The sequence below is a fragment of the Excalfactoria chinensis genome, chromosome 2 (genome assembly GCF_039878825.1).
Source record: "Excalfactoria chinensis isolate bCotChi1 chromosome 2, bCotChi1.hap2, whole genome shotgun sequence".
Taxonomy (NCBI): Eukaryota; Metazoa; Chordata; class Aves; order Galliformes; family Phasianidae; genus Excalfactoria; species Excalfactoria chinensis.
In genome coordinates this window covers 141,407,387-141,433,577 of record NC_092826.1, presented here as the reverse complement: position 1 = coordinate 141,433,577, position 26,191 = coordinate 141,407,387, and the positions used below count along the sequence as shown (strand labels likewise).

General features: G+C 63.6%; 1 protein-coding gene across 5 annotated transcripts in view; it reads right to left on the bottom strand.

Moving 5' to 3' along the window:
* AGAP3 (ArfGAP with GTPase domain, ankyrin repeat and PH domain 3) overlaps positions 1-26,191 on the bottom strand; it is a 76,674-nt gene that overhangs the window by 45,854 nt on the left and 4,629 nt on the right. For 4 of the 5 annotated variants that reach the window (XM_072330654.1, XM_072330656.1, XM_072330657.1 and 1 more), the window contains exons 2-7: positions 9,928-9,986; positions 7,693-7,780; positions 7,465-7,550; positions 7,097-7,238; positions 5,467-5,601; positions 1,865-1,992 (exon numbers count right to left, since the gene is read on the bottom strand). In XM_072330654.1, the coding sequence (XP_072186755.1) occupies positions 1,865-1,992; positions 5,467-5,601; positions 7,097-7,238; positions 7,465-7,550; positions 7,693-7,780; positions 9,928-9,986 (638 nt within the window). Of the gene's footprint in view, positions 1-1,864; positions 1,993-5,466; positions 5,602-7,096; positions 7,239-7,464; positions 7,551-7,692; positions 7,781-9,927; positions 9,987-14,582; positions 15,376-26,191 lie in introns of those variants that run through there. The other variant, XM_072330653.1, reaches the window with a different exon arrangement.

The window sequence follows — 26,191 nt, the reverse complement described above, 5'->3', positions numbered from 1 at the left end:
ACAAACTGCTTTTCTTTCACATCTGTGTACTTCAGAGGTTGGCTTTGGCCCACTTTGGCCCTCACTCTTCTAAGCTGAACAAGGCAAGAGCTCGGCATCCTCCTGCATTAGGGTCTCTTCCCTCCCATCAGCCTCCTTCTGCTCAGCCCGAATGCACACTCATGTAAGCAAGTGGGATCGCACTGAGGACGCTATCAGCACACACGGGGAATGCTTCTGCCCACCGCAGAGCCATGCTGACAGGCACAGCAGCGCCACTATTAGTTTGTTAGCACGCTTTTCTCATACTGTGGGACATCATACACAAAACAAAGCAGCTCCTCCCTGAGTGGCCCTCTGCCGTCCTCTGCACACAGGCTGCCTCCCACCTCCAGCAGCGACTCACTCAGTTTGCTAAGTCAGTTCTCTCATTACTGGATCTCACACCTCCACTTAACCTGGATGCCTCCTATCAGCCTTCTCAAGCAGCACTGCTCACCGGGCACACTGCAGGACACGGTTTGGCTGCGTATGCTTTGCAAGCAGCTGTGCTCACTGCTCCCATGGCGCGCTGCTGGGCACCAGCTCTGCTCAGAAGGCTGCGTGGCTTCAGCAGCAGTTCTGCTGCCAGTGGGGCTCAGCACATTCACCTGCACAGACCTCATCTGAAGGGGCTGGAGCCCAGCCTGGAGCACCGGGGAGCTGCAGAAATCCATAGCGAGCAGCTCACAGTTCAGAATCGAAAGCCTATGGTGAGGCACAGTGCTTGTGTGGGCATTTGAAACCCCCGATGTAAGACCAGACTCACTCTTCATTTTCACATGCTCCTCTGAGTCCTTACCTGCTCCCTTCCTCAAAACCACCCCACGTGCTGCTCACCAACAAAGCAGCTGAGGGGTTCATCCTGCTCCTTCTGTGTCATCTCCCAGCACTGAGGGCCCAGCTGCAGCCTTTGCTGCTCCCCAGTCAGACAGGCCCAGTGATTTCAACATAAATCCATTTGGGGATGCCTGCAGGCATTCGAGGCCAGGCTGGAGGTGATTCTGGGCAGCCTGGTCTGCTGGTGGGTGACCCTGCTCATAGCAGGGAGCAAGATGATCACTGTGGTCCTTGTTCAACCCAGGCCATCCTATGATTCTATGGTAAGAGCTGCTCTGGAGCTTGCTCCATTAGCCTGAGTGCCTGTAGAGCAGCAGAGCCGTTTCTCACCTTCACCAGAAGCAGCTCAGCACTTGCACGTGCATTAGGAATTGCAGCAAAGCCCTACTGCAGCAAGCAGGCTGCCAAGGGTCTCCTGCACCACCCCCCTGCTGTGCCAGCCTGCTCTGCTCTCTGACCTGCCCTTCTGGGAGAAGCTCCATCACCCAGCACAGACCCCACGGCAGCTCCTGCAAGGCCGATGCTGTGCCTGAGGAACAGCAGCACGACCTCCCGAGCTCCCAGAGCCCTCCCTTCTCCTCTGCACTACCCCAGCACTCCAGAGACGTGCTGACGGAGCCCCCTGTACACACACAGCCCAGCAGCCTCCTGGTGCCAGGGCAGCAGGGCCAGGTGCGCTCCTGGCTGCATCACAGACCCCCTGCTCTGCCTGCAGCTCCCTGCACGCTGCTCACAGCTCCGCAGCACCTGCTCCAGGAGCAGCACACCACCTCTGCAGACGTAAACCACACTCAATGGCTCGTAGTGGAGCCTGACAGCAATGTAAGCAAAGAGCTGATCTGGGCTGTGGGCTGATGCTCCAGCGTGGCAGCTGCTCTGCCCTTCCAGCAGCCACTTCAGAGCTGCGGTGTGAGCGCAGACCGAGGCTGAACAGGCTGCGCACTGCAGTGAGGGAGAGGTGGGGAGGAGCACGTGGGGTTCCTGCCTTCCCGTTCCCGTTTCCCACCTGGTTGATGTGAACAGAAGGGATGGAGGCTGCGGAGACAGACGAATGGCTGGGTGAGTTGGGCAGGGACTTGCAGGGACCGATGGAGAGCTGCTGCTTCTTCCTCAGAGCCACCACCTTCTGAGCCACTGGAAGAGCAGAGAAAGGGACGGGGTCAGAGACCTGAAAGCCAGTTCACCCCTCACCAAATCCCTGTAGCACTTCAGCGAGACCCAAGCCCTCCCCCTGCCTGGTGTCAGCACCTGGGGCTCAAAATGCAGCGCCCCGGACTAACAGAGAGGGTTCCAGCAGAGCACCCACACTGGCCATCCCCACCGTCACAGCAAGAACTGCTGGGCACATCACAGCTCCTGACCAACACGCCTTGCACTGCAGCACTCAGCTTGGAGAAGACTTTGAGACCCCCGTCCCCACCGTGCCCACCAACCACATCCCCCAGCATCACAGCTCCACAGCTCCTTGTAGCTGGTGGCCCCCACACCCCCGTGCAGCTGTGCCAGCACCCGACCACTCTCTGGAGAAGAAATTGTGCTTAATATCCAGCCTGACCCTCCCGGCACAACCAGCACCGAGATGGAGAATCCCTCAGGCTGAGAGTGGAAGAAACTGCGCGTGCAGCAGCAGATTCCCACCCGCTCCAAGTAAACAGAGGAGTTCCATCCAGCACAGCGTGAGGGGGAACAGGAGGTGAGTGATGGGGAGGGGAGCACACACAGGATCCCAAAGGCTGTGGCACAGCCCTGTGCCACGTCTGCCCTACATCACGGCCATCTCTGGCTGCTGCAGCTCACAAGCAGAGCATCAGAATGAGTTTTCTTGTCCCACTGGTGCTGCAATACGGAGCACTGGCCAAGTATTTTCCAGTCCCACGTTGCTGTGACACATGCATACATGCACAGATCAATCAGTGACCAAATCTCACTTGCCCCACCAGAGGGCATCTCGAGGTGGCTTTCATGTTGCTGCTGGCTGGGCAGAGCTTCTCCAACATCAGCAGGTCTTAGTTCTTCACAGACGACCTCTGCACCCTCCCGGCTGTGCCTGGGGCCATTTGCTCAACAAGGTTTCTCTCCTCGCTACACGGAGCTCTCAGATGTGCAACCAATGTGCCCCCCCCCAGTGCAGACCCTCTGTCCAGGTACGGTGCTGCTACTGGCCAAGTGTCACACATGGTGCTGCGGGCCTGGCTGGCATCTGAGCACCTCACATGGAGCTTTAAAGCAGGGAAGGCAGCTGGGTGAGCATGGCTGCTGGCCTCCCTGTGCGCCTCCAGGGTCAGCGATCCGGAACACCACCGAGACAATGGCTGCCAAAGGGCTCCTCACAACCTGCCCTCCAACCTTTGCTCCAGCACGGAGCAGCAGAGGCTGGCAGGGGCCTACAGAGATCCTGGAGTCCAACCCCCCGAAGCAGGTTCCCTGCAGCACGTGGCACAGGAAGGTACCTGGGATGGTCCTGAATGTCTCCAGAGAAGGAGACCCCCCCCCCTGTGGGCAGCCCGTGGCTGTAACAGGCTCCATCACTCCAGCGGTGAAGCAGTTCTTCCTTGCGTGAGCGTGGAACTCCCAGTGCTCTGCTTTATGCCCACAAAATACTGCTGAGATGAAGCGTGAGAGCTGAGGCAGCTCCATGCTGACGACCCCTCGCTGCTGTCCTGGCATCCCCTCGGCTCCCTGAGACCTCAGCATCCAGAACAAAGCTCCTTAACCCTGCGCCTCCAAAGCCAAGCAACCAGCAGGCGCTGCTCCCACCCTGCTGGGGCTCCTGCAGGACAGGGGGCTCAGCACTGCCCGCCTCCGAGCACCCACAGCTGCCACGGCTGCAGCTCTGATGCCGCAGCTGGGACCTCCACACAGCCTCCCCATGCTCAGCAGCACAGCACGTGGGGCTCCTGCAGAGACAGAGCCCTGGGGAGGAAGCACTGGCCTCAGCCTTCTGCTGGGCACCGCCTGTGGTCACACCAGGACCAGCACAGCACCAGCGTGCTGCCAAAGGGACCAGCACTGCTTACTGCACTGCTTACTGCATACTGCTTACTGCACATTGCATACTGCACACAGCATACTGCACACTGCTTGCTGCACATTGCTGACTGCACACAGTATACTGCACACTGCACATTGCTTACTGCACACTGCTTACTGCACGCTGCTTACTGCACACAGCAGCATGGAGCGTGCACCTGGAACCGAACCTGCAGCTGGAACGAGGTCAGTGCATACACCACGCAGCACAGATGTGAGCAAACCTAGCAAGGAGAGCAGCAACCACAGGTTGCAGATCTTCCCTTCTCTACTGTGGATCTTAAGGCTCACTGAACCACAGAATGATCAGGAGGAACTTCACAGCCCCCACAGCCCCACACCTGCTGTGTGGCATTGGGTACCTCCAGAATGGGGCATCACAGAGGCTCAGGGCAGCAGTGCCAGGTCTGGGTGAGGAATTTCCCTCCACCATCTGACCCAAATCCCCTCTCGTTTAGTTTAATATCCCCCTTGTCCCATCAGTTCTCCGCTGGCCGCCAGCTGGTCATTATCTGAGGCTTTCTCCCCATGTAGGTATTTAGGTTTTGTGACCAAGTTACTCCTCAGTCTTCTCTGTCTATGAAGAGGTTGAGCTCCTCCCACTGTCATTACTCCCCACTCTGTGCCCCGGGGACACAACCACATCCCCTGCAAAAGTTCCCCTTGTGCTGAGACTGCCCTCAGTCCTCATTCCCATTTGGTGCCACCAACCTGCACCAGCACCGCTTTGTTGCACTGTCTCCAGCTGCCACTCTCCAGCATCCTCAGCCTTCTGGGAGCCCCCCAGCACTGACAGCCCCCCCTCCCAGCCACCCCAGCCATGCGAGCCTCAGCCCTGCAACACGAGACTGCTGGGGCTCAGGGCTCGTGCAGGGGAAGGAAGATCACCCCAAGGGCAAAGGCTGAAGCCAGCAGAGGTCTCAGTGCTGCGTGCTGCCCTCAGCCTGCGCTGTTGTGCAGCACTCAGCTGGGTTTGTGCTCCTGCAGCCCTGCTGCATTATTGCCTCGGAACTTTCCCCCCTGCCGCCTGTCCCACCTGCAAACACCGGCAGCACAGCTCTCCTTCCCAAAAGCTGTTCTGCCCTGTCTGCCACCCAGCTCAGCATGCAGCCTTCCCACAGGGTCCCTTTATTGTTGCTACCCGGCTGCACTTCATGTCGCGGGGCAGAGTGAGGAAGAGGAGAACACGCAGCCTCATCACGGGACAGAGTCTATATGAGCAAACTGGCACTGTAGGTTCCTTCCTCCACCCACAGCACCCCCGCCATGCAGGCCCAAGGGCAGCAACACCTTCGCACATGCTGTTCCCACAAGGAACAGCCTCTCCACCCCGATGGAGGGGCAGCTCCCTGGCCCTGCTGGCCACGCTCTTTGCTGCACACCCAGAGCCCCCTGGCCTTCTTGGTCACTCCCAGGACCCGGTGTGTGCACGCTGAGTAACTGCACCGCGTGTGGCTGTGTGCCGGACAGCCCTCCCTGCAGCACCCCCAGCTGAAGCTGTGCTCAGTACATGGTAAGCCCACGCTTTGGGACAGCTGCTGCCTGCCTGGCCCCGACACCTCCACCCGCTGCAGTTACCATCCTGGAAGACCCTCTCCACGTTCAGCCCGTAGGTGGCACAGGTCTCGTAGTACGTGCAGCGCTTCAGGTCGTTGGAGAGCTTCCGTGCCCGAGAGTCGTCAATGACGCGGGGGTTGGTGGCACTGATGGCATCTGCAAAGCAAGGCAGAGCGGTGAGGAGCGGGCAGCTGTGTCCCTCCCACCCACAGCCCCCCGCACTCCTGGCCTCCTGCTCCTTCACACTGCGCCTGCACAGCACAGCCTGCCCTACCAGCGCCTTGGGCAATAAAGCCCCACATCTGTCAGTGTTTCCAATGGAACCTTCCTCTGCCCCCCAACCACCCACACATCGCACTTCTGAGAACGGCAGCGCGAGGTGAGGCTGGGACACAAGGCTGCCTGTGTGTGTGGAACGGGATGGCGCTCCAGTAACAGCATCACGGACAGGAGGCTGTGCAGAGACAGCAGAGCTGGGGGCAAAGGTGTAAGCAGTGCAGCCCTGGCTGTGAGCACAGCCCCATCTGCGTGGGGATGACGGTGCTTACAGGGGCTGGAAGTGACGACTGTGTGCCACGGCAGCTGGAAGCACCACGCTCCCATCTGGGAGTCTGTCTCACTGGCAGACTCATTTGTCAGCACTGCAGCTCTTAGGGCCGCACTCGACAGATTAAAGGACCAAAGGGAAGAAACGATGCTCAGTTAATGTGGACACCCGGCTCTGCAGGACGTGCTCGCAGGTGGAGGCAGCAACAAGGGGCTGTTTGCAGCACCCAGCCCAGCACTGTACCAGCACCCCTCGGTCCTGAACCAATTCCAGTCTTCCCACATCAGATTTTAACAACCTGCCCTGGATTTCACTGAGGCACAGAGCACACAACCCGAGTCCTCCTGCAGGTGCTGCCCATTCCCAGCCCCACTAGTTCTTGGTCCGGGTCCAGCCCAGGCTTTTTTCCTACATGCCCACCCCCCGCTCTTGCTCTCCGCTGTCATCCTGCACCCAGGGAATGTGTGCTTGCTCCCTCCTGCCCACACCCCGTGCCCACACATAGGAGGAAATGCAGAGCTCAGACACCTGCAGCGATTCCTTCCCTGCTCCCCTTCCTGCTCCTGTTGCCCCGCTCCCTGCTCCCCATGTGCCGCAGTTTGGCTGTCGGAACCCAAGCTGCCCCAACTGGCGGGGGGGAGGGATCCAACCCCAGGGCCCCAGCCCTGCCCAGGCAAGAGGAGGAGGGCGGCTCTGCACACTGCTGCTCCTCCCTGCACCCAGGCTGGGCTGGCAGCACTGGGGGGTGGCAGTGCCCCACCGCCCAGCACGGCACTGCTCAGCCCGTGGGAGCTGGCAGCTCCCTGCCAACCCTCCAACCTTTCCTGCTGCAACTCGCCCCAGCAGCACAGACTGCAGAGCACCAAACCCTCGGGCATCGGCCCCATGCTCAGCCAGCGCAGGCAGGAGCTGGGAAGGCAGCAGCAGGAGGAAACAGTTTGGGGAAGTGAAGCAGCTCCGTGCAGGGAAACTGGGAGGGTCTGAGGAGCAATTACGGAGCTCCTCCAGGGCCCCCAACCCAAGGGCCTCCTCGTAACTGCCTCGATGCAGCTGACAGCCCTGGGCAGGGAGAGCCCCTGGCACCCCCCCACTGCCCACACTCACCCTGTGTGCCCACCAGCACCATCGGCACCTCTGCCGTGTTCCGGTAGCTGCACAGCCGCAGGTAGTAGTTGTACACTGTCTGGAAGCTGATCTCGTCCTCCAGGCTGAAGACAAACACCACGGCATCAACCCAGGCAGCAAACTGAGGGCAGGAGAAACAGCAACAGTCACTGACCACCACCGACCACCAGCCACCACCACAACCACCACCACAACCACCACTGACCACCACCACCAACCACCACCACGCAGCCCCACGACGCCCCCAGGCAGCAGCTGCACACAGCAGCCCTGCAGTCACTCACTCCCCACTGGGGGCTCCCTGTTTCGTGCTGTGCTCCCTGGCACAACAGTGCAGCACCTCCTACCTGCAGCTCGGGGGGGCCGCCTTCATCGCGGATCAGCAGCAGGTAACTCTGACCATCCACCACAATCTCCTTCTTGAATCGGCCACCTGCGGGTGAGAGCGCAGCGGTGAGAAGGGCAGAGCACACGGCGGGGCCCTGAGACAGCAGGGGGGCAAAGGGAGAGACGGGGGCTGCCCCCAGGGCCACGGAAAGCAAAGGGCCCCGAGCACTACAAGAGCTGAAGCTCACCCTCTGGAGACTCCTCCTGCACGTAGGTGCCGGTCAGGTAGCGGTGCACCAGGGCCGACTTGCCGCTGGACAGGTTCCCCACGATGCCCTGGCAGAGAGATGTGTGTCAGCAGCTGCCGTTCTGCACAACACAAGGTTACCCCAGCCCGGTGCTGCAGCCCCCAACCCCATCCCCGCTCTGCAGCCATCTTGCAATGGAAGGGAGCTCATCTCCCAGCCCACGCATCCCAACCTATAAGCACTGGAGCTCTTGGAACAGAACAAGGAGGGCAGAGCCGGGCCGAGGTCTGGGCACAGCTGCCACCCGCAGGGCTCCTCGCTGTGGCTCCTTGCTGAGCGCACTGCTGATGGAGGGAGGGCTGGGAGCAAGGCTGGAGGGCGACCCTGGCAGCTCGGGGTGTTTGGTGATGCCTGCACTGACTGTGGGCTGGCAGCACGAGGGGCAGAGCTGCGCACATCTGTGACAGCTTCAGCTGCTGCAAGAGCCGCCTGCCTGCAGGGCTCTGGGAGAGAAACAGACCCTGTGGGCGATGGGGGTGGCCGAACATCAGGACAGGAGCAAAAACCCAAAGCCAAGGGAGGAAGGGAGGCGCTGCAGTGCCAGAGCGGCACAGGACCCAGGCTGACCGCTGCCTCCAGACAGCAGCAGGAGCAGCTCTGTGGGCAGGCGGCTTCCCTTCATGGAATGGCAGAACCATTCAGGTTGGAGAAGACCTCTGAGGTTCCCAACCCCACCCCCCCCCCCCATGTCCCACCCCCACCACGTCCCACCCCCACCACGTTAAACCCCCACCACGTCCCACCCCCACCATGTCCCACCCCCACCACGTCCCCACGCATCTCCACAGCCCTTGAAAACCCCTGGCAATGGTGCCCCCTGTGCGGCTCTTCTGGTGCCCAACTGCTCTCTGGGGAAGAATTGCTCCTAACACCCAACATGCGCCTCCTCCAGCACAACACGCAGCCACCCCTTCCCATCCTATTGCTTTGATCCATCCCATCGCTTTGATGCTTTCCTTCCCATCAGGACAACCCTGCACAGCCCCCACCACCACCACCACAGCCTGCAGGACAGGCAGAAAGGAGCACAGCTCAGCACCAGCCTGGGTGCCTTCAGGCCTTAGGAAGGACCACAGTGGCCGGATGGAAGCCCAGAGGTGATGGAAAACAAGGCAAAAGGCAGCTCTGCCCTGGGGGGAGCCGAAGGCTTTAGGTTTGTTTTGCCTGCAGCACCACACACTGTTCACACGGCAGGAAGCAACACAACCAATAGCTGCAGGGCTGTTCTTGGACAGACACCGATTTTACACGGGAAGCCAATAAGTGAATAGTCAAAGTTTGCTTCCATTCATACTCAAGTGCAGATGGGACAAACCGGGCAGCGCTGTGTGTGTGTGCGCTGCCAAAACACTCCTTGCCTTTCGGATTGAGACTGAAAAACACTCATCTGAAAAGGGCTGAAAGGAGACATGCCAGCAGCTCCCAAAGGGGTCACACTGAGCTGCTGCGGAGCATGAGAAGGGAGAAGTGCTGAACAGACTCCTGGGAACAACTGGGAGCTCGTGGTGCTCTGCAAGAGCTGACCCTGACCCCACACACGGCCATCCTGAGCCTCCCCAGCCCCAGGCACTGCTCTGTGTTCTGGTGCCCATCATCCAGCTCAGCCCAAGCACCCACTACCCATCCCCCAACACGGTGACAGTGGCAGCTCACAGGATCCAGCAAGGACACGTGGTGGAAACACCTTTGGCCCTGGAAGGGCTGCACCCTGAGAGCAGATCCCTGCTGCAGGTGACCCATGGGAACGTGGGGCAATGTGGGCACGGGGGGGCTCCACTGCCAGAGCCCGTGCCCCCCCCGGTGCCTGCCCTGCAGGTGGGCAGTGACAGCCAGTGTCAGCACCGCAGGACACGCACTGTGTGCCAACAGCTGGATGCTGACACTGAGCACAGCGCTGGCCGCGAGGTTTCGCCCCACAGCACCCTCAGGGCAGAGACACTGCAGGGGGCCACAGGGACGCGGGAGCACCAAAGAGGTGCTCTGCTCCCACGCACTCTCCCACACCTGCACCCACTCAGTGCCAGCCCCCCGGCTTTTCCCCCCAGCACAGCAGCAGCCCTGGCCCCTCTGCACTGCACAGAGCTGAAGCCCCTGTGTGCAGTCTGTGCGCCTCAGGAGAACACAGGGCTGTCTGGGGGCAGGAGAAGCATCAGAGGACGGAGTGTGGATACTCACCACCTTCAGCTCAGGCACCGAGCGGCTCAGGGTCCATTCCTGGCTGTTCACAAAGGAATCTGCAGAGCAGAGATCAGGACGGATCAGGACAGGAGCCTCACCCTGTGCCACGCTCCCACCCTCCTACCCGGCCCTGGGGCAGCACAGCCGCCAGCCCCATGAGTGCACACTGTGTGCACTGCATTCAGGGAGCTGGACAATGTGCTGCAAGCTGCCTTCTTGGGGGTGGCACAACAGGGCAGTGCCTGCTGCACACAGCAGAGCCCCAGCAGCACATCAGTCCATTGCTTCTGCCCCGCTGCGCTCCCCGTTGGATAACCACAGATGGAGCAGCACCAACACCTTCACCACATGCCCTCCGTCCCACGCCAACAAAGGAAGCACGCCCTGCACTGCTCCACTACACACAGAGCTGCCTTAAACGGCAGCAAAACTGGTGAACATCACGAGGTTTTGCAGGGGCTGTGAATGGTCCTTAGGTGAGATGTGCTGGGCCGGCTGCCGTGCAATAGAGGCAGAGAGAGCTGGGCTGGGGGCTGCTCCAACAGGCAGCACAGCCCACCATGCTGGCAGCCCGCCCTGCTGTGCAAACCCCTCATTGCAACCAGCTCCACGAGTTCATTAGCAGCAGGTTTTTAATGCGCCGTGCTGAGATCCAACCCTCGCCCTCCTCGTGCCCAGCAGCACCCACGGGGTGAGCTCTGCAGCCCGCCCTGGCCCTGCAGGCAGCCATCAGCCCCAGCATCACACCACGTGTCAGCAGCCCCAGCAGCCTGCACGCCTCCTGAGCCGCCTCTGCTTCGTTTAGTGCACGCACTTGTGCCCTTCCTAAAACCACATCAAACCTCCCTCCTGCACCGCCCTTTGGAGACGAGTTTCAGGAGCACAAACGCTCCCTGGGATCCGACCTGCTGCAGCCTTCATGCACAGCACCAGGAGGTGTCAGCACCAGGACCCCGCTGCACGGGGAGCCCCAGAAGCGCCCCCAGAGCTCCCTGCAGAGCACGGCGGGCAGCTCGGCTTCCGCTGGCGGAAGGAGAAGAGATGCCTCCATCCACAGGCCACAGCGGCCGTGCAGCAGCAGCACGGGGCTCTCAGTGTGGCCCCGCCATTCACCCCCCAGCAGCACGGGCTGCTCCATGCAGTGGGGTGCAGAAGGCCAACCTGCTTTGGGAGAGCGCTGCCAGCTGCACGTGGGTAATAATTAACCAACGCATCTCCGCCGTGGCACAACTGGGACAGCGCAACGCCGGACATTCACACCAGCCCCGCAGCCAGGCTGGAGGCCGAACAAACAGCCCAGCAGACCACACTCCAAAGTCCCCATCTGACAGCAGGGCACGGGGCCACGTGCCCATCGCAGCCACCCTTTGGTGTAGGCTGGGGAGGGCTGAGCCCTGCAGCGCAGCACGGAGGTTCCTGCAGCGCCGGCAGCCATCGGAGCACCCACCGTGTGCCCTGGGCAGGGCTCAGCTCAGCTCAGCAGTGCAGGATGGGAGCCGAGGTCCTGCCAGGAGCACTTTGTGACTCCCATCTGACTCCCATCCCCACTGCTCTGCACTCAGCAGCACGGAGCTGCCTGCCCTGCCTTCACACCGTGACGCTCAGCCCACCTGGGCAGCATCCCAGCTGCAGACCGAAGGGCACGCCGAGCCCTGCCTGCCCGCAGCAGAGCCCTGCAGGCTGCGCCCAGCAGCACACGGTGCTGCCTCCCAGCGCCCCGCCAGCTCCCTACCTGCAGAACCTGCTCCAGGTGGGTCAGACGGGGCTGAGGGCAGGGCAGGCCTGCAGAGGCGCAGCGCTGGAAGTGCTCTGTGCCTACAGACTGCGAGCACAGCGCTCCACACCTGCCAGCCCCTCTGCACAAGCACACAGACCCCCCCCCAGTGCCAGCTGCACCTCCGAGCTCCCAGAAGCAGGGGCTGCTGCTGGGCTCAGTGCTGGAGGCACAGCCCGGCCCCAGCCCTGCTCACAGCCATCCCAGGCAGGTGCTGACACGAGGTGATTCCTATCACTGCCTGCTCCGCTCGCTGTGCAAACCTGCCATGAGCATCCCAGCACCATCCTCCCCTCCCAGCAGCCTTCCCTCGCCCACCCAAAGGAGGGTGGGCAGCAGCCAGCAGGGACAGCAGGGCATCACCTCCAACCTCGAGCACCTTGGATGAGGCGGAGCCTTCCCGGAAGGTGAGCAGGGAAATCCTCAGCCTGTCCCTGCCTCGTTTCTGCAGGCTGTGTCAGCCAGGCTGCAGGTGGACACGCAGCTCCCAGCCCTGACCTGGTTCTGGGCGCCCGGCCCAACAGGCTGCACGTTGGCTGACCCAGCCCCAGCTCCTCCAAGCCCTTGTTGGGTGCACAGAACATCCCAGTCCCTGCCGGCCTCCTCGGTGCCACACGCAGACAAGCTCCAAGCCGCTTTCCAGGCATCAAATCCTGCATTCCCTGCCCAGCCCAAAGCCCCACACCAGCACAGAGCAAACATGGTGCAGGTGTGGGACGGCACCGTTCTCCCTTCAGGCAGCCTTTGGGGTGCTCGCAGTGCGCGCTGTGCTGGATGGGTCTCTGCTGTAACCAAAACGCTCCTGGGGCTGGGAATGGGGAAGCAGCCCTGGTTGGAGCCCTGCCTGCAGCACCCAACGTCTCCAAGGAGCTGATAACCACAGCTGCAGCTGCACCCCGGGACGGCATGTTGGGGCGGCTGAGCTGCTCTCCTGGGGCTGCGGTGGGCAGCGCAGCACACGGCAATCCGAGTCTGGAAGTGCTGAGCACGTGTCAGGAGCAGCACCAGCCTGCAGGAGAACACAGCAGGGATCCCTGAGCCGTGCAGCCCAAGCAGGAGCTGAGCTGCGGTGCTCCACGTCCCACTGACCGCTCTCAAGCCAGGGCCACAGAAAGAGCTGCGTGCAGAGATGGGACACATCCAGCAGGACAAGGACATGGGCTCTGCCCTGCAGTCCCACCGCTGCTCCTTCGCATCTCACTGACCCAGCAGCGCAACCTGAGCAAGCAAAGCAGGCGGTGACCAGCAAAGTGGGTATTCTGAGTGAACAGCAAACCCAATAACAACCAGGGCAGCCCCCAGCGAGCAGGGGTCCCACACAGCACGTGGGGTCCCATAGCCAGCCCACACTGCAGTGCCAGCAGTGGCATCACAGCAGCCCCCAGCAGCCCCCCAGCAGCACAGCCCCAGCCGGGCACTGAGGCAGCACGACCCGCACCTGCCCTGTGAGGACACCGACGTGGGCACAGCACCGCGGCTGCAGCCCTGGGAACAGTCGGGCTGGCGGCTGCGGGCGCAGCTCCTGCCGGGAGTCAGCAGCAAGCAGCAACAGGTCCCTGCTGCACCTCCCAGCACGGGTACACCCACATTCCGCAGCCATGAGCGCGGCCTCTGCTCGCCTGGGAACCTCCTGCCATGCAGGGAGTGAGAGGCTGGGAGCACCAAAGCAGTGAGCACCAATGCAGGGAGCACCAATGCAGGGAGCATCAAAGCAGGGAGCATCAAAGCAGTGAGCACCGATGCAGGGAGCACCAATGCAGGGAGCATCAAAGCAGGGAGCATCAAAGCAGTGAGCACCGATGCAGGGAGCACCAATGCAGGGATCTCCAATGCAGTGAGCACCAATGCAGGGATCTCCGATGCAGGGAGCACCAATGCAGTGAGCACCAATGCAGGGAGCACCAAAGCAGTGAGCACCAAAGCAGTGAGCACCAAAGCAGGGAGCACCAAAGCAGGGAGTGCAGCCCCGTCACCCACAGTGCACCAAGGCCACACGGACAACCCGGGACCCGCACCTGGAAGGCACCGTGCGCCCCGGGGACGGCGGGGATGAGCGTGCGGAGCTCCCCACGCCGCAGCAGGGCTGCTCCCACGCTGCCCAGCAGAGCGCGGCCGTGCCGGAGAGCAGCCGGGCACGGAACCGCCCCGGAGCCGCCGCAGTCAGCGGCAGGGAGCGCAGGATGGAGCCCCGCGCAGCTCCTGGGAGCGCTGCCCCAAGCCCAGCCCCCACCGCCGCTCCATCCGCAGCGTTCAATGCCTTAAAAAGCCCCACGGGCGCCTCGCGCTCCTCCCAGCCCCGCGCCCGCCGCTGTGGGGCCGCGTGGGGGAACGGAGCGGGGAGCGGCAGAGGGAAACGGGGCCGAGGAACGCGGCTGGGGAGGGGGCGCAGGCAGCCACAGCCCCGCGGAGCCTCCGCCGACCCGGGCAGCGCCCGCACCGGGAGCGCAGCGCGGCAGCACGGCCCGCAGAGCCGCGGCGGAGCTTCGGCTCCCGAGCCCAACACGTGCCCGCGCCCCATCGCGGGTCCCGGCCCAACCTGCCGGTCCCACCGCGGCCCCCAGACCGCCCCGTGCGGAGCAGTGCGGGCCCCCCCGCAGCGCTCTCCGCTCCTCCGCTCCCGTGTGCTCCGGCCCGTCCGGGAGCGACGCCCCCCCTCGTTCTCCTCTGCCCTCCCTCGGGCGGGACGCGTTTCGGTCCCCGCGCAGCCCCGCACGAGGTTTCCCCTCCTCCCGCCCCGCTCCCAGCCGCCCCCCCCCCCCCCGTCCCGGCCATCGCACACGGCGGTTCCTCGTGCCGCCCCCCCCCCCCCGACGCGGCGACGGCCGCAGCCCCGCGATGCCACCCGGCCCGGCCCGGCCCTGCGCCCCGCCGCACTCACCCAGCGCTCGCAGAGTCCCGCCGCCCAGCAGGACCGGCTCGTTTCCGCCGCGGGGCTCCTTGGGGCCGCGCTCCCGCCGTCGGAAGCGGCTGGTCAGCAGCTTCCAGAGCCCGCCGGGCGGCCCCGGCTCCGCGCGCAGCGCGGCGTGTCCCAGCTCGGGGTACAGCAGGTCCCGTTTGCTGGGACAGGCGTGCAGCGACCCGGCGTCGCCTTCGCTTTTGGTGCGGAGCCTCGCGGGGCGCAGCCCGCCCGACTCGGAGCGCCGCAGCTCGTGGCCGCGCCGCAGGCGGAAGCTGAAGCTCTTGCGGAGGGCGCTCAGGTGCCGCCGCGGACCGGGGCCGCCGCGACCGAACAGGTTCCAGCGGCGGCTGCCCCAGAGGGACCCTCCGCGGGGAAAGCCGGGGCTGTCTGCGGGCAGCGGGCGGCCGGCGGGCAGGAAGGACACGCTGCCGGGCCGCGCTCGGGGCTCCCCGCCGCCGCCGCCTCCGGGCGCCCCGCGGTCCCCGTCGTCGCGGCGGCGCGGCCGGAAGAAGTCCAGCAGGCCGCCCCGGGAGCGCGGCGCGGAGCCCAGCAGCGCCCCGACCCCCGTCCCGCCGCCCGGCGCGCAGAAGCTCTTGGGCCGGCGCCGCTGCTGCTGGGCGGCCCCGAGCGCGGCGCGGACGGCGGGGACGCCGTGCAGGTCCAGCGAGTCGCAGACGCTGACGGCGCGTCGCGGGCCGGGGGTCGGGCTGGGGACGGGACTCGGGCTCGGGGGGCCCCGCGCCGCCCCGCTCCGCCGCCGGCCCTCCGCCATCGTCACCCGCGGGGCCGCCCCATGGCCGCGGGCCCCCCCGCGCGCCGCCCGCCGCCCGCCCGCTCCCACGCCGTGCCGGCATGCCCGGGCCGCGCTCCGGCGCTCCGCCAGCCGCGGGGCGGGACCGCCCCGAACGCGCCGGGGGGGGGACGGGACGGGGCCGCCCCGCCGAGGCCGCGCCCTTTCGGGGCCTCCGCGCCACGGCCTCCAGCCCGGAGCGGCCCCGCGGGAGCGGCCGGCGGAGCCCCCCGGCCCGGAACAGGCGATCGGCCGCCCCGGACCCCTCAGAGTCGACCCCGCCGCTCCGCGCCGCCCGCCCGCCCGGACCGCCGCCGCCACCGGGGGGCGCTGCCGCCCGCCGCTCCGCGCCGAGCCGCTGCCGAGAGCGGCCGGCAGGGGGCGCTGCGGCCTCGGGCCACGACTCTGCGGGGCCGCAGGGGGCGTCCGCAGCCACGAATCGCCCCTCAGCCCCGGCACCGACAGCACGAGCCCGCCCGGCCCGCGGCCGCCGTCCCCCATCGCTGCCGTCGGCCTCCCCCGCCCCCCGCGGACCCCCCGGGCACCGCGCGTCGCTGTGCGCTGCGTTCCCGTCCCGCAGGAGCGCGCAACGTCGGGGATCCAACCCACAGCCCGGCAGCACCGCGGCACGTCGGCGAACGACGGGGCAAAGGGCTCCGAGCTGCACGGCCGGCATCGCTCGCAGCAAGAACAAAAGGCAGAAATAACGGCGGGGGGGGTCAACAGCTGCGGGCGGAGCAACCGGCGGGGAGAGACGGGAGAGCTCAGCGACAGCCGCCACCCGCCGCCGCGCTGCTGCCGGTCGGGGGATGATGGACGGGGAGCGCGGACGGCAGAGAAGCGGCTCCGCGCAGCGGCGAGTCCCGGCACAGCGTGGCGGCTGCCAACGGCCGGCGGCGAGTAACGAGAGAGGCCAAGAACGGCCCCGACGGGGGAAAGGCGGAGCCGGGGCTGCTCTGAGACCCTCCGGGAATGGCGGCGTCCGGCACGGAGATGCAGGGAGGTGTCGCTGCAGGAGGGTCGCACCGTGGGACAGCCGCGGACCCCGCTCCGTCCGATGGAACGTCTGCGGGGGGGTACAGAGGGGCACGGAGCCCGTCTGACGGCCTGGAAACGGGGCTCGAATTGCCCTCGCTGGGTCCTGGAGCCCCTCCCGTCACCGCCCACGGCAACAACGATCCTCCAGCCTAATCCAGCGGCAGCGGAGGAAATGGGAAATGGGAACGGAAGCAGCAAAGGGGTGAAGCCGAGGGACGGACGGTGCGGGAAGAGCACGGAGCTGAAAGCGCTGCAGCTCCCCAGCAGACGAAACCTCCCAGCCATCCTCCCTGGCGCAGCGACCAGCACCGCACGCAGAAAGCACCCCGTGCAGAACTGCACACCCGGCTCCTGCAGAACAGGGCACAGCTCAGCACCAGCCGCTTCAGGGGACGAAACAGCTCTAAGGTGGGGCATCACCTCGCACCAGCGGTACAACAGAGCGTGCACGGCACTGAACGGACACGGCACTGAACGTGCACGGCACTGAACGTGCACGGCACTGAACGGACACGGCACTGAACGGACACGGCACTGAACAGACACACCTGTGGGCCCGGGAGCAGCAGAACCACCTGCAGCTCACCCTGCAGCACTTCCCCAGCCGCAGCCCTGCTCCCCACGGCCGCCTGCACGGGGCAGTGCACAGCAAGCCGAAGGCCTGCAGCACTGGGCGGCCCTCAGCCTCAGCCTGCAGAGAACGGAGCCGTCTGGAGAGCCTGAGGTGCGAGCAACAGCTGCGTGTTGGGCTGCTCAGCGGACTTCGTGCTGCCGGGACAATGCTGCCTCTGCTGGAGCCCCCCGGAACTGTGCCAGCCCCACATCTGGGCTCTGATGGCTCCGAAGGGATACGGGGAGCTTCCACGAAGGGGCGGCTGGGCGGATGAGGACGCGTCCCTGTGATGAGCAGCAGCCGGGGCTCCCATAGAGCTGCGATTTGACGGCTGTGGATTGATGGCTGTGGATTGATGGCTGTGGATTGATGGCTGTGGTTTGATGGCTGTGGTTTGATGGCTGTGCTGTGCAGTGAAATGGGAGCGCTGGAAATCACAGCGGCCCCGCTGGGCACGGCGCCCGCAGCCACAGGTCAGTGGGTGAACGCACAGGTTGTGCTGCTCCTGCTGCCCACACCTCTGGTGGCCACTTTGAGCCAACACAGCCCAACGCAGCCCACAGCCCAACACAGCCCAACACAGCCCAAAACAGCCCAACACAGCCCACAGCCCAACACAGCCCTCAGCCCAGCCAGGCCCCCATCCTGCAGCCCAGCTCTCACCTGCAGCCCCTCCGCGCTGACAGCGGTCAAGAGCTGGCAATTATTTTGCACATGTGTTCCTGAAGCCTCCAAGCATCCAGCAGTGACTCCCACTGCTCTGCATCCTGTGCTGCTGCTCCCAGAATAGAAAAGTAACCACGCTCCCTGGCCAAGTCCTGGCTTGTTAATTAAGCTTTCTTCTGTGAAGGCAGCCAGCCCAGCCTTCCAAAGCCCTCCCTCACTGCTCAGCTCTTTCCAGCCCTAAAGCAGCTCCCTCTCAGGACAGCTATATAAACGAGGCCGGTTGGCGCTGAGCAGGGCAGTGCCCACCTGGCTGCAGGACCCAGCAGGCCCTGAGGTCCCCCTGCTCCTCCCAGGACCAGCAGGGACAGGGATGTGCCCACAGCTGGCAGCTCGTGGGGCAGGTGAGCAGCTGAGCAGGATGCTGAGCAGACACGGAGCACAGAAGCACAGAGCCATTCATGTTGGAAAAGACCTCCACGACCAAACAGCCCAACCTGCCCGGCTGCCAGCACTGCGCCAGGAGGTGACACTCAGCCAGGAGCAGATGTGCAGCTCCCACGCAGCCTGGGCTGCAAAAGCCCACAGTGCTCATCCCATCCCAACCCTCTGCTGTGTGCAGGTCACCAACCAGCAGCCCAGGCTGCCCAGAGCCACATCCAGCCTGGCCTTGAATGCCTGCAGGGATGGGGCATCCACAGCCTCCTTGTGCAACCTGTTCAGTGCGTCACCTGGATGCTCTTAGGGGAAGAAATAGTTCTTAATCCCCAACGTGACCCCCCACGCTGCAACATGAGACCATCCCCCCCTAACAGCAGTGCTGATGGCGCTCAGCACCACAGTGCAGCCACCTCGTACCGCAGCCAACAGCGACACACGGCTTTCCATGCCAGGATGGACCCCCAGCCCCTCATTTCAGCGCTGCAGAGCTGGCAGTGCCCGGAGCAGCGCAATGGCACCACGTGGGGACGTGCACAAGCACCAACCGCAGCTCACAAAGAAGCCGGCTGTGGTTTTCTGCCTGGTTCCCTCCGTGCCCCAGGAGCTCTGCTGGGACCGCAGACACCTCAGTGCGGTGCAGTGCTTCCTCCCCAAAGGCAGCTAACAGTGCCTCGTCCCCCCGCCCCCAGGGCAGCCTGCTGGTGCCACGCTCCGTTTCCCTGATGAAATAAGCCCACAGGGACCCCCAGCCCCAGGGTTGGCCGCAGAGGGGTCTGAGTGCAGCCCACAGCCCCAGGAGAGCTTCATGCGTGGTTGGGGCGGGAGGTGGTGATGGGCGGCACAGCTCTGGAACTGCTGCTCCCACAGGGGCAGGTGTCATCGGAGCCCACGGGAGAAGCAGGGCAGGATGGACGGCTGCACACACTGCTCTGCGCCTGCAACACGGCCCTTGTCCAACCAGCAGAGGGACGGGGAGCTTCTGCCATCCCGTGCACAGACTGAGGGCTGTGTGACAGCACCACCGCCGGCCCTCCTCCTCCTCCTCTGTGGCCAAGCCCACGCTGCTCCCACCAGCACAAAACGGGGCCAGCACGGTGCAAAACTCCACTGCAAACCCAGCTGCTCCGGTGTCGTTTCCATTTACAGCTCCACACTGAGAACTTAATTCTGAATCCGCCTTACACCTTTACACTGAAGCTGTTCTGCCTCCTGACCAGGACACCACTCAGGGAATCACAGAATTACTGAGGCCAGAAAAGACCTCAGAGATCCCCGATCCCAGCCCAGCCCCACCATCCCAGCCGGCCACATCCCAGTATCCAGCCTGCCCCTCCCAGCACAACTCCATCCCAAACCAAGGCAGCCCAGCACTAACTGGTTGCTCACAGGCTGACAGCTGGACGTGGCTGCAGAACAGACCACCCTGCTCTGAGAACAGACCCATCCTGCACAGAGCAGCCCCACAGCACAGCTCCCACCGAGCCCTGCCAACAGGGGCTGCTGGGGCACCTCGTCCCATTACTCATCACAGCTTTGGTTCATGCTGGGTAACATCCACTCTTCCTCCATTAGCAATTAATTACACGTAACAACCTTCTCGTCCCAATGAGCCCCTCCTTTGGATGCTGTTAATGGAGGCATCTGCAGCTCCTGGGCACCCAAAAAACGTGTCATGATTGCCTTCCTTTTCTATTTATGGTTCTTCTCTTAAACGCTTCGGCCCGTAAAGCTTTTGTTCAGCTCGGTGCCATCACCCCCATAACACAGACAGCAGGAGATGAGCGAGCAGCACACAAACAGCATCACCAGGAGCACCGCAGGGAGACCTCACTGCCCTGTCCCACTCCTGAGAGCTTGGGCTGAGGTGGGGCTGGGCTCTGCAATAGGGTGGGGGGGGTGGGCCCATGTTGTGCCCAGGGAGGGTCCGGATGGATGTTGGGAACAATTCCTTCTCCAAAGAGCCATTAGGCGCCAGCACAGCTGCCCAGGGGGTGGGGGGTCTCCATCCTGGGGCGGGCAGTGGGCACGGTGGGGGTGGGCAGGGGATGGGCACGGCAATCTCACAGGTCTTCCCCAGCCTCAGCGCCTCTGCAACGTGCTGACATTCACTTCACGGCTGGATGCCCACCACTTCAAGCTCTCTGTGCCCACAGGCTGGCAGAAGCAGCCTGTGCTGGGCAGAAGCCCTGTGAGCATGTAGCAACGTTCTGCACGCAGCAACGTTCTGCACGCAGCAACGTTCTGCACGCAGCAACGTTCTGCACACAGCGGTGCTGGTGCTGCTCAGCCCCGCCTGCACCCACCCCCACAACCCGCCCTGCTGGCAGCACGCAGCAGCTGCACGGCCAGAACTTCCACCCAGAAAGGCCAACGGGGGCACAACCCCAGCACACACGCAGCAGCGGCACGGCCGTGGCGCACAGCAGCAGCCAGCAGCACGTCCTGCAGCCAGGAGGGCAGCAAACAGGAAACTCAGGCCAGGCTCCATGCGGAACAGCAGCTGGCCGGGAGCATAAAGAGTGCATTGAGTTGGGGCTGCTTGGAGGACGGCCCTCACTGAGCAGCCTCAGAGCGCAGCGCTGCAATGGGGAGCGCTGCAGTGAGCTGCATCAGAGCAGCTCCAGAGCATTGCTCAGGGAAACGAACACGGAAGGACCTGAAAATGCTGAGCAACCAGGTGGCTGCAGGAGATCAGACTACAACGCGGAGAAAAGGATCTCGTTTTGCATACAGAATAATGAGCTGCAGTTCCTCGTTAGCATCAGAAATGAAATCCTGAGGTCATTCTGAACGTTGGCAGCAATCGGAAAGCAAACAGAGCGCGGGCAGCTACTGAGAAGGGAGAACAAAGCAGGAATGCGGAGCAGCAATGAACAGCCCCGCGGCTGCAGGCCGAGCTCCCAGCCAGCCCCCACACCGACCCCAATCGGATCCCAAATCAGACACAGCCAGCAGGAAAGCTCTGAGCAGGGCAGATGAGCGCAGCCTGGCCCCGGTCCTGCGAGCAGCCTGAGCAGGGGGAGGGTGGGGGAACGGAGCCTGCAGTGCTGGAGAGGAGGAGGAGGAGGAGGAGGAGAGGAGGCCGATGGGGAGCAATGAGTTCGCTGCTCCCTCCCAGCGCCATCCAGGGGACAGCAAATCAATGAGGCAGCAGCTCCCGGGCAGGAGGAGTTGGCTGTGAAGCGGTGCTGCACTGCAGAACGCCCCGCAGAGCACGGAGCCAACGGGGCCGATTCAGCCCCACCGTGCCGCAGCATGGGGGTCCCGCAGGGCAGCACCCACCCCAAGGACGCAGTGATGGCGGCAGCAGGGCTCAGCACCCCACAACCCCGCGGCTGCAGTGGGGATGTCGGTGCCTCCTCCCGGCCCCCAGTGCCTATCTATAGCAGTCTGAGCAGAAGCAATTTGGATCGTTCCGAAAACGAGGTTAGGGAAACATAAGGGAGCTCTGCCGAAGCTGGGCAGCCTCTGCTTAGCAAATGGAAAGCAAATGGGAGCTCCGAGCCTCAGAGCTGGAATGTGGGAGTCACACCCGGGCAGGGACCTCTGCTGCCCGTGGGTGTGCACTGAGCTGTGTGTGCACTGCAGGATGCTGACAGCTCCCACCTCACACGGCCACCAAAGGAGCCCCCGGAGCAGAGCAGCTCCCAGCGCCCACAGCCCACCCTGCAGCTGGGTGCAGCCAAAGAGCAGCTCCTGCCCCAGCCGAGTGCTGCAAAACAAAGAGCTGCAAAGGAGCGTCGATTTTAGGACTTCCCTGTTCCCAGCTCCTGGCTTACAGCCCTGTTGCTGCTGCTCAGGCTTATTTCAATGCGACCAGTTGTGCTGCACACAGGAATGCTTTCCAGCTGAAATCCAGGCTGAAATCCTCCTCCCGTGGAGTCCCACGTGTTGTCATGGACAACAGAGCACAGAGGCAGCACCGACGTCCCTGTGCCACATCCTTGCACTCCTCTGGGTGGGAAAAGCCCACTCAATATTCAGCGCATCAAAACCATCTCCTGCACCCGAGCTGCAGCTCTGCTGCTCTGCAGAGCAACGCAGGCTCCGATGCAAGCACTGCCTGCATCCCCAGCACTGCTGCTCTCCACGAAGAGCTGGGTGCTTCAAAGCCGTGCCCACGTGGCTCTGGGCTCTGCCATGGCACCACATCCTGCCTCGGTCCTAAGCTCACCTGGATCCTCTTGCTGGGCTTCGTGCTGCCCTCCCGGCTGCTCTCCCCAGGCTTTACATCTGCCTATGGCTTATTGGTAAGCACTCACATTTTTAAGCAACGTTAAAGTAATTAGAGGCATCAAAGCCACACGGTGCTGGTGGAGGTGCTGTCAGACATACAGGGTGCTGCACTCCGTGAACTCTGCGCTCTCTGAACTCTTGAGCCACCCGTGTTGGGAGAGATGCAGAACGGCTGTGTTGGAAGGGTCCTGGAAGGTCCCAGGAGCACAGACAGGTTGGGTTGGGAGGGTCCTGGAAGGTCACAGCAGCACAGACAGGTTGGGTTGGAAGAGCCCCCAGCCCCCCCAACATTGGCTGAGTGCCCCCCACCAGCACAGGACACCCAGAGCCCCCCCTTGGCCTCGGGCACCTCCAGGGATGGGCAGCAGTGCTGCAGTTTGGGCGCCGTGTGTCTCAGTGTCCCACTGCCCCGGGCAGGGCCGTCCCCGCTGCCCCTCGTGGTCCCCACACGCCCTGAGGAGCCCCACAGCCCCTCCTGGCACAAGCGGCTGTGTTGGAATGGGGCACACTGCAGTTCTGAGGGCCCAAATGGAGCACGCCCACCCCCAGGCTCACGTCTTCATCACAAGATCGTTCCATTTCCATGGAAACGGCAGAATTAGAGACTTGGATTTAAAGCCAATTACCAACGCGGGCACGCAGCGGCTGAGCCCAACAGAGTGCCATCCCTGCCCTCACAGCTCCCAGCCCACAGCCCCCCACGGCCACACTGCTGACCCCATCACTGCAGTGAGAGCGGGCAGCCGGCTGACAGCACTATGGCAGCGCACCGCATGATCCGCTGCCCTCTGCACCTTACCCACCGCCTCACCATGCCCTGGGGCTGCTGGGTGCCCCCAGCCCCATTGCTACACCCACAGCCCCCAGCTCTGCTCAGCACTGCCCCACCCCGGGGCCAGCTGCCCCCCCTCACACTGCGGGGCCCCATCAGCCTCCCCACAGCGCCGTGGGGCCCTTTGCAGGTACAGCCCACCTGGGAATCCCTGCAAAGCTGAACCTCGTTAACCACGCACTCATTTTAGCACACTGCCTTGGCTGGGAGCCCTGCACTGCGCGTCAGCAGCACGAGGAGCTCAAGGAGAGGAGGGCACGGGGCAGCAGCACGGCTCTGCACGGGGACAGGGGGTCCCCTCGGACACCTCCAGCCCCACCGCCTCTACCACAGCTAAAGCAAGGGCAGCAATGGGGCTGAAGACTCAAAGAAGCTCAGAGGCCATTATCACCCAAATGCCAAAAAAGGGTAAGAAAAGGAAAAAGGAAAGAGGAGGAACCAGATGTCAGTGAGACGCTGGGCAAAGGAAGTGCCAAAATTGGTGCAGGAAGCTGAAAACTTCGGGGGGAAACAGAGCCCACAACAATGGGCAGCAGGAAGCAGCAGCCCTGCAGAGCACAGCGGGACGGACACGGGGATGGTGGGGATGGGCAGGTAGAGCCGCCGTGCACAAACAGCCCCAAAGCTGCACAAGCTCTGAGTGTGGGGCTGGAGGAAGGACGGCGTCGTGAGAACTGAACGTTCAATGCAAGGACACGAGCGGATGGACGGGATGCTGTCAGGTGAGGAAGCTGACAGAAGAGACGGCTCCTCTAATGCTCAGCACACGCTGAGGTGCTGCAGCGCCGTGCTGCAGTCAGCTGAGATGGAGCAAAGCCTCCTCAGCACAGAGATGAGGCACAGCACCCACCTCCACCCCGTTACCCCGCACTGCCTGCCTTCAGATCCCCTGCAAAGTCAGGGGAAGGGTTCACTGGAACGGCTGTTTATCGAAAAAGAAGTTTGGGTGCGGAGCTGAGCTCAGCCTCAGACCTGCTCCAGGTACAGCTGATAAAGGCTGCAGATGAGGCTGCCATCCAGCACTGCTATCACTGAACAGCACTGGGCACAGAGCTGTGGGTGCTCCATCCTCAGAGGTGCCCGAGGTCGTGCACAGCATCCCAGCATCCCAGAGCTCAGGGGTTGGGAGGCCCCTCTGGAGCCCCCCCACTCCATCCCCCCACAGCAGCTGCACAGCATCCAGGGGGCTGGGGATCTCCAGAGGAGACTCCCCCACCTCTCTGGGCTCCGTTCCAGGGCTCTGCCACCCTCACAGCACAGAAATTGCTCCTCACATTCAGATGGAACTCCCTGGGCTGCACTCTGTGCCCGCTGCTCCTTGTCCAGCACCAAACAGAGCCCGGCCCCCTCCCCCTGCTCCTCTCCCTTCAGACGTCCATCAGCACTGCTCAGAGATCCCCCTCAGCCTTCTCTCCTCCATGTGCACAGCCCGGGGCTCTCAGTCTGCCCCCATCAGGTGCTCCAGGCCCCACCGCCCCACATCCCTCCGCTGGATTCTCTCCAGCAGTTGCACCCATCTGGATCCAGGCAGCCCCACAGTGTGCACAGCACCCCTGATGTGCCCCCTAGAGCAGAGCAGCAGAACACAGTGCAGCCTCAGCCACAACTCTACAGGTGTCAGCCCGTATCACTGCCCAGCCACCATTCACCTCCCTGCAGCTTCCCAGCATGGACCTCAGAGCAGATGGGGGCTGAGTGAGCTCCTCCACAGCCACTGAGGGTGGATGTCAGGGGGAAGTTCTGTCCTGTGAGAGTGGGGAGGTGCTGGAACAGCTGCCCAGAGAGGCTGTGGATGCCCCGTCCATCCCTGGAGCTGTTGAAGGCCAGGTTGGATGGGGCCCTGGGCAGCCTGGGCTGCTATTCAATGGGGAGGTTGGTGGCCCTGCCTGTGGTGGGGGGTTGGAGCTTCATGACCCCTGGGGTCCCTTCCAGCCCGGGCTGTTCTGTGACTCTGATTTCCAGCAGGCACAATGCCCTGCACTGCTGCTGCTGCGCTCTGCTGTACCCGTCCTGCAGTGCTCCCAGCCCCCCAGCACGCCCCCAGCCGTGGGTCAGGCGGTGGCAGCACAGAGAAGGTCCGTCCTGCAGTGCAGGAAGCAGCACAGCCCACAGCACGAGCTTATTGGAAGCAGACCTGCAACAACAGCATTGCTGGGAGCTGGCAGGTCCTCAAAGCTGACGGAACAACCAGAAACCATCCCGGCGCAAAGGAACACGAGTGTGGTGAGAGCCCCATTTGGAGAGCTGGCCCGGCTCCTTGCTGCGCTCAGACACGGGACGCTGCATGCGCAGAGAGCGCCAATTAGGTCACATTAACGAGGATGAATAGGAAAGAGTGGCGTCGGTCCATGACTGAGCTCAGAGAGCTACGACAAGGAAGAGACACCGAGGAGCAAAGGCCGGGTTCATCCTCACGTAGGGGAGTTACAGCTGTTGGAACAGGGCACACCGCTCTGCCCGGCGGCACCAGCAGCAGCACTGCACCAAGAGCCCAAACTTTGGGCTAGAAAGCAGCAACCTCAGACTGTGATGGAGCTGACCCTGCAGCGCTCCACCATCTGCACAACCGCACGGCAGCCCACAGCTCACAGCTCCAGGAGGGAACTGCACCCACCTCCAAAGCTCACCAAGGGATAAACCTCCTGCAAGCTGCAGGGCACCGGGCTGGGAGCCACACTGCAGGTACTGAGCAGGGATAACTCCCTGGGATCAGGACAGCCAGCTGCCAGCCCTGCGGCCGCCCCCTCCTCTCCCTTCGCGCTCCTCCCGGCTCCATGTGCTCAGTTCATTTCTGCTCTGCCCATGACTCAGTTCTGCCATTCTGCTCCCAGGGCGTCTCTGCCCAAAGCCAAACCCGGGCTGCTCCCCCAACTCTCCGGCAGTGTGTCCCAGCTGCAGCCCAGAGCCATGCACGGAGCCTCCAGGGCCACGCGTGGAGCCGCCAGCCACACTGCACAGCTGGGATCCTCCTTCAC